The sequence below is a fragment of the Zingiber officinale genome, chromosome 7B, assembly GCF_018446385.1.
Source record: "Zingiber officinale cultivar Zhangliang chromosome 7B, Zo_v1.1, whole genome shotgun sequence".
NCBI classification, from domain to species: Eukaryota; Viridiplantae; Streptophyta; class Magnoliopsida; order Zingiberales; family Zingiberaceae; genus Zingiber; species Zingiber officinale.
Window position 1 is genome coordinate 15879952 of NC_055999.1, and position 4914 is coordinate 15884865.

A 4914-nucleotide genomic window follows, 5' to 3' on the forward strand; every position below is an offset into this window, starting at 1 on the left:
TTGAAAAGGCATGCTTAAGACCAAATCGATTTCAAAAATCAAAAGTTAAGGTCTACGGAAAATTAAATTGGTATATAAGAAAATATCAGGGTCAACTTAGAAAAATACCAAAAGTATATGTACCCTCTAAGTTTTTAACCAACCCTATAGGAAGGAACCTTTACTAGGTTCCAAAATCTTTGCTAGAGTAAAACTTAATGAGTTAGAACTTACAGCGAGTAAATTAAATAATGAATTTCTTTATGAAGCTTTGTCTAAGGAAGTGGTTGTTGCTCCAATAACCAAGAAGGTCAAGTGTCTCGGCATGACCTGGAAGCCGAAATATCGAAATAAAATGTTTAATTAACTTTCTGGTAAAAGTATTAAAATTAGAATAAAACAATACTTTAAAAGGTTACTTAAATATTTTTTTTATCATTTTTAAATGCTGCACATGAATTTTGAAAAATTCTCAAATAGTATTTTTATCTAAGTTAAATCTATTATGAAATTAGAAATTATTTTATTTACACTTGAAAAATCTTTAAAACTACTTTTGCTAAAAAGTCTTCTAAAGTTAGAAAGTTTTTTTGTTTAAGTTAAAACGTTTTTTAAAACTTAGAAATTTTTGGAAATGCAAAATTTTCAAATGACTTAGAAAATTACGTTTTCCCGTTTTTCCCGTGATCAAAGGGGGAGAGTTTAGTAACAAGTTTAGGGGGAGTTAAGGGGAGTTAGGAAAAATTAAATTTTTTCTTTCCCTTCTAACTTATGTTACAAATTTTATTTTTTGTGCTTAAAATGTTAGTTTAGTAATTTTCTTAAAATTACTATTTGTTTATTTTTACCCTAACTTAAACTTGGGTTGATGCACATCAAAAAGGGGGAGATTGTTGGACTCCGTGGTTGTTTTGATGTGATCAACCAAGTTTAGGTTAGGTCATGTTTGTCTGATCCCTGTGTCTAAGTGTGCAGGAACTTAGGAGCGCAGGAAGTCGAGCGGAAGAAGCAGCTAGCGAGAAAAATGACACGAGAAGGGAGCCAACGGGCTCGGTGCGTCCGAAGGACGAGAAAGCTGCGGAAGAGTACACCGGTGGGCGTGAAGAACGTGCGCGACGTTCGAGGGACGTAAAGCCGGGACGGAAGACTGCTCGAGGAGAAGGCCGGGAACTAGGTTCGGGTGAGCCCTATTCCGGATGGCCGAAATCACCCAAGCAAGCCGAACCAGAGCAAGTCAACCGGGAAGTTGACTTGACAAGTGTTCGGTCGACTGAACCCTCTGATCTGTCGACCGAACCCCCTTTCATCAGCAGCCAGCCGTTGGAGACACATCAGCAGCCACATCAGCAACTAATGGCTGATCGGTCGACCGAACCCTCTGATCGGTCGACCGAACCGGAGATAAATCAGAAGGCTTAGTCGAGCGTACTGATCGGGCCAGCTCAAAGAGACCGTTGGCTGATCGGTCGACCGAACACAAGGATCGGTCGACCGAACCCAAGCTCGATCCAGAGAGACTGCACCTGGACGGAAGGCTGGGCAGGTACAGCAGGTTCGGTCAACCTAACCTAGGGATCGGTCGACCGATACCTCTCGAGTCAAAACCTGATCCCGAAAATCAGGCTATTTGATAAGTATTGGAACTCCTATATAAAGGGGTCTCGAATAGCTGTTCAAGTACAACGAAAAAAGCAATCAACTCTCTGTGTGTTATTTTCTAAGCAATAGTTTTGTGCTCTCAAAGTGTAAAAGACTTCTCCGCTTTCAGAGAAGGAGACGTTTCTAGTGCGCTTTCAAACTGGCTTGGATTAACAACCATCTTGGTTGTAACCAAGTAAAAACACTGAGTCTGGTTTTCTCTGTTCATTCCTTTTAATTCTGTTTAATTTCATAACTATTGTTTTATTTGAGTTGAAAGCTTGAGGAGGGTATAATTTTGGATTGCAGGTAATTCACCCCCCTCTTGCCGGTCCTCGCTGCACCAACAGGAATGTTGTATGTAAGTTTCCTTTGGTCCACTTCATCTCCATTAAAGTTAGATGAAGTAGAAGTGTACCATAAGCTAGAAATTAAAGGAGGAGGAGCGAGTGAAGAAGCCATTGAGAGATGATGGCAAAGATCGAAAAAGAGGAAAGGAAGATGAAACTTATTGAACGCTCATCGTTGGCGACAAATGGAAGATGAAGGAGAAAGAAGATGAAGATGAAGTTGAAGACGGTACATCACATAGAAAAATGAAGACTCTAAAAACCTTAGTAAGAGTCATCTAAAGTCATCCGATCAAGGCCTTAGGAAAATAGGATTTGATCTGGGTTGTTGAATTTAAAAAGTTGGCTATCACATCGAATCCCAACAGTCACCTATCACATCGAATATTTGGCAGTGTGAGAATGGGACATGTGGTGGTAAATCACAGGGTGCATTTATAGGGGATAAGAGTAATCAACAGACTCATGATGAAAAAGCATGCTCGGTGTGATATGCATTAATGATAGGTGATTTGATTAGTTTTTGAGAAATTAGAATGATGTCAGCCATAAGCAAGGAGCACAATTGAGAGGTGAAATCCGCTTGGGAGAAAGAGGGAGCAATGGGCAGCGTCATCTAAGCACGTTCGACATTCGAGCCAAGCGGCACCTATTACGTATTTCCCTGGTCGGGGAACAAAGAGTTCACAAAGCAATGATAGATAAGAACAATATTTGGTTGAGGTGAGTGGCAGCTAAGAAAGCGAATGCCTAGCCGGGGATAAGGATTGTAAATAATACCAGAGGTCCCATTAGTTAGATTTGCAGCCTCCTTCGGCTCGACTTAAAGGGAAAGTTTGTGATATGATGATAAGGGCAGATCCCATAAAAGGCAGGTTAAGGTCGAAAAGATTGGCTGACGAGACAATCAAAGTTAAGAAGCGATCAACCTTCAGAGTCACCAACAAGAGCAGGGACACACCTGAACGGGCCATATGGACGATCGACACTTGAGCGGTTGATCAGACCTTGGATCGCCAATTCCAACCTGTCAGATTATAGAGATTTGTAGGCTTATTTTAGTAAAGGTGTCAGAGTCATTTTATGACCTGTCCTTTCTTAGAAGTGCTTTGGAATGCATACATAGATACAACAATAAGAGCAACCATATTAGCTACCCTATCCAAAGATTTTACCCTTGATTTTAGATAGGATCGGATAGCTAAAAAATCTTTGCATCAGCTATCCTATCTATTCCCTAAATTTAGATTTGATGAATAGTAATTTTCTAAATTTAGGGATTGAAATCTCTACCCTAAAAATAAAATAATATTTCTTTTCAATCTCTCTCCTTCCATTCATTTTTTTCAATTTTTCTCATTCTACTCATTCCATAAATATAATAATAAAAATATAGAAGAAAATAATAAAAAAATTGAAGATAATGAAAATTTTAGCATAGTTGATGTAATGTGTAGTGAAAAATGATGGTCTAAATTTAATAAAATGAGTTATTTAACTTAAATTTTAGATATAGAAATAAAAAATTAATATAAATAATCTAAAATTATCAAAAGGGAGTTCCATCTAATGTGAAGTATACGATGCTCTACCATCATTTTCTTCTCATAATTCGCGGATAAAGTATGATGAACGTAAACTGCATTAAATGTTTGCATTGAAGGCGTCGAACAGTGGAGTTTCTTTTTTCCATCTGTTTCATTATTTAATCGCGTGCAGTTCTTAGAGATGCCATGGCGTTTCTTCTTTATTGAGCGATTAATTAATTTTACATATATTTTTGTGGATTTTGTATGGCGTCTAGATGCTATAGAATAGAGCTTCAAGTGCAAGGGAATGGTCGCCGTCGAGGTTCTCTTCCCCGGCGGGGCATAGCGGCGGGTAAGTCCAGGAGTCAAACGAGTCGTGGAAGATGAACTGGGCCGCTGCCGTGCCGAAGATCTCGTCGTCGTCGAGGCGGGGGAGTTCCACGATCTCCGGCAGCTCGTCCGTGGGCGAGGCCGCGGTCGCGGCGTCCTCCGGCGCGTCGCTGACAGTAGAGGTGGCGCCGGACGGTTGCACCATGGCGGCGGCGCGGGCGGCAGCTTCGCGAACGTCGTGCGGTGAGAGGGAGGCCGGGCGGGGGAGGGTGGCGGAGAGGTGGGGGAAATTGAGGAGGGCGGCGGCGGCGGCGGGGCCCTTGACAGCCAGCGCGGCGGCGTCGTGGGCACGCGCGGCCATCTCGGCGGTAGCGAAGGTGCCCAGCCAAATGCGGGACGTCTTGCGCGGCTCCCGGATCTCCGACACCCACTTTCCCCAGGCCCGCATGCGGACGCCGCGGTAAACCGGGCGGTGCCGGTTGCCGTCACCGGCGGTGCGGCGGTTCCGCGACGGCGCCGCTTCAGGAGACCCCCTGTTCGGCGGCGAGGAGGAGGAAGAGGAGGCGGAGGGCGACGTGGACGACACAGTGGACTTTGCGCCGGACTCGGAGGAGGTGCATTTGATGTGGACAACCATTACATGCCAAATTATGGGCGCTGAATAAGTAGGAGGAGACCGGTGGCAACGAAGAGAGTGGAGGCGAGAGAGTCCTTTAGTAGATGATGGTGGTGGTGGTGCCGCCGCAGGGCCCCAGCCGGCCTTACAGACAAGTAAAACTTGTGCAGGAGAAACTTTCAATTCACCTTTCAATGGTTCCACTGCCCTGCTTCACCTCTAATAAATCAAGAAAGTCACGTCAAATCTTTGGTCAAGTATATAGGTCGACAAAAAAAAAAAAAACTGCAGTTTTTTTTTAAAAAAAATTCAAATATTCATCTCTTCAATGAATTTAACCGTTATTTCAGAATTGTCTTGCCACCGAAAGAATTAACACAGACTGTGGAAGTATTTGATCAGTGTATCATAGCCCGGGGCAGAGAAAGCTGCTGTTTAAGATACTACGAAAGAGTTAATAGTGATATTTCTG

General features: G+C 42.8%; 1 protein-coding gene across 1 annotated transcript; it reads right to left on the bottom strand.

The window, feature by feature from the left end:
• Positions 1-3727: 3727 nt before the first annotated feature.
• On the bottom strand, positions 3728-4492 carry LOC122003599 (ethylene-responsive transcription factor ERF036-like). The gene has a single exon (XM_042558688.1). The coding sequence runs from the start codon at positions 4461-4463 to the stop codon at positions 3768-3770; it is 696 nt and encodes a 231-aa protein (XP_042414622.1). The 5' UTR covers positions 4464-4492; the 3' UTR covers positions 3728-3767.
• Positions 4493-4914: the final 422 nt, after the last annotated feature.